The sequence below is a fragment of the Ochlerotatus camptorhynchus genome, unplaced genomic scaffold (assembly GCF_037179485.1).
Source record: "Ochlerotatus camptorhynchus isolate MF236.1 unplaced genomic scaffold, CSIRO-AGI_Acam_v1.1 ptg000414l, whole genome shotgun sequence".
Classification (NCBI taxonomy): Eukaryota; Metazoa; Arthropoda; class Insecta; order Diptera; family Culicidae; genus Ochlerotatus; species Ochlerotatus camptorhynchus.
In genome coordinates, this window is record NW_027040900.1 from 227,978 (window position 1) to 229,938 (window position 1,961).

Genomic DNA, 1,961 nt, shown 5'->3' on the forward strand with positions numbered 1-1,961 from the left:
CAGTGCCTGCGCTGATGATCAGCCGAGGGAAGAGGATGATCGATGGACTTATCCACGAACGCATTTAACCTCGAAAATGTCAAAACCACTGCGGGCAATGTTTACAAACAAACCAGATCAGCTGAGTAGTTGCTTTTCAATGCATTGAAAACAAAACTAGTTCGATGTAGTGCATTTAAATACTCCGAAACTAATTTGTGATTATTTGTATCAATTTCTCGAGTGTCTCATATTTTGCTATTTCGCGTACGTGCGTTGAAAATGTTGCAGTTAAGCCAGCTCAATCCAATCGGCGGGCGTCTTTCAAAATATGCTAAAGGATTGCCGAAAACAACACCAAATGTATACCGCAGATATTTAGAAAAAATCAAAGTGATTGGATATAACGATCCATACAGTATGTCCTTCCCTGCGCTTGGAAACCAGAATATCCCGTCCACGGTTACTACTGGTCATCCTATGAAGAATCTACGAAGTATGGATGGGTATAAAAAATTCGAATCCGGGTTCGTGCATTCCGTCCAGGGAACTGTACGAGAAGGCTATCATGTTGTTGTTGGAAAGGTAAGAAACCATATTTGTGGGTAACACATAGTAAGTTTATTTTTTTTAAATCTTTTGTCAGGTTATCCACTCGATGAAGCTGAGGGAAGGTATGTTGAAACCATGGATAATCTTAGACCAACGAGGAAACATAATATATGCACACTGCACCTGCGTTGCCGGTATAAGCGAGACTTGCTCCCATGTCAGTGCCATCCTGTACTCATTAGCTAATCTTCATGCCCAGTCTATTAATAGAAAGATATTACTTAAATTCCTTTAATAGAATCAAATAATGCACTAATCAATGTAAAGGTCACAGTTACAGATATGCCATGCTACTGGCGCCAGCCATCGAAAAACATTCGGACCGATCTGTACAAAAAAGTTCGAGATGTTAGTTACGGGAAGACATCGAAGTATTACTATGATACTGTAGCTGGTAAGACAAGAGCTGATTTTGACGATATGTGAAGGAAGCTGAGAGATGATGACGGAAAAGCTGTAATTATAAACGACGGTGTCAGCTTTTCGTGCCAGACCTGTCTGGATAATCACGTTCCCGATGAGCTCATCACCAACAAAAGTATCTTGCTCCAAGGAAACTTCAACATCGCTCTACGTGCAAGTAATCTACAATATCTTAGAGATTTGAGACGAGGATTCAAGTTTATGTTGACAGAATCTGATGTAGTATTAGTTGAGAAATTGACCCGTATGCAAAGGGACTGTAGTTTTTGGAAGTGGGTCCGAACAGGAAGAGTAACAGCTTCATGTCTCAAGCAAGTGGTGAACACATCGAATGAGTATCCTCCACCGAAGCTGACCTTGCTAAAAAAAATATGCCACCCGTATATGAAGAACTTTGACACACCAGCACTTGCCTACGGCCGGAAGAATGAGCCACTTGCTAAAAAATCTTTGGGTAAAATGTTAGCTAAACAACACGAAAACCTACGACTGTCTGATTGTGGAATATTTCTTGATCGAGAAAACAATTTTCTAGCAGCATCACCCGACAGCTGTTCGTGCTGTGGGAAATTTGTTGTTGAAATCAAATGCCCTTATCGATTAGATGCGAAAAGTTCTTTGAATGAGCAGTTGGGTCTGGAAAAGTTGGCAGCTCTTCCTAATTCATTCATCAAGATGACTGATGGTACATTTGAGATAGTCGAGAGTCACGCTTATCACTTCCCAATTCAAGCACAAATGTTCATAACTGGAGCCGACTTTGGTCTCTTCATGGTTTGGAGCAAGACCGAAAGTTGTGTGATAAAAGTTGAAAGAAATGCAGATTTGTGGAAGAACTGTAACCAGCGTAGCCAGATGTAATTTTACAACATAATTGTTCCTGAGTTGCTGGGAAATTATTACACGGAGAAAGAAACCGCTTTGTAAATTAATGGCCGAATAAACCA

At 40.5% G+C, this 1,961-nt stretch overlaps 1 protein-coding gene across 1 annotated transcript; it reads left to right on the forward strand.

Annotated features, from left to right (window-relative positions):
• The first annotated feature begins 232 nt into the window (after nucleotides 1-232).
• Nucleotides 233-1,017, forward strand: LOC135711010 (uncharacterized). The gene is made up of 3 exons (XM_065233750.1): nucleotides 233-564; nucleotides 626-806; nucleotides 860-1,017. The coding sequence occupies exons 1-3, from the start codon at nucleotides 262-264 to the stop codon at nucleotides 1,015-1,017; spliced, it is 642 nt and encodes a 213-aa protein (XP_065089822.1). The 5' UTR covers nucleotides 233-261.
• Nucleotides 1,018-1,961: the final 944 nt, after the last annotated feature.

What these genes read in the sequence shown, in the direction of transcription:
- LOC135711010 (XM_065233750.1), top strand. Translation starts at nt 262, where the DNA reads ATGTTGCAGTTAAGCCAGCTCAATCCAATCGGCGGGCGTCTTTCAAAA. An exon ending in ATCATGTTGTTGTTGGAAAG is followed by an intron (nt 565 to 625) that starts GTAAGAAACCAT and finishes ATCTTTTGTCAG; the next exon opens with GTTATCCACTCGATGAAGCT. An exon ending in CCAGTCTATTAATAGAAAGA is followed by an intron (nt 807 to 859) that starts TATTACTTAAAT and finishes TCAATGTAAAGG; the next exon opens with TCACAGTTACAGATATGCCA.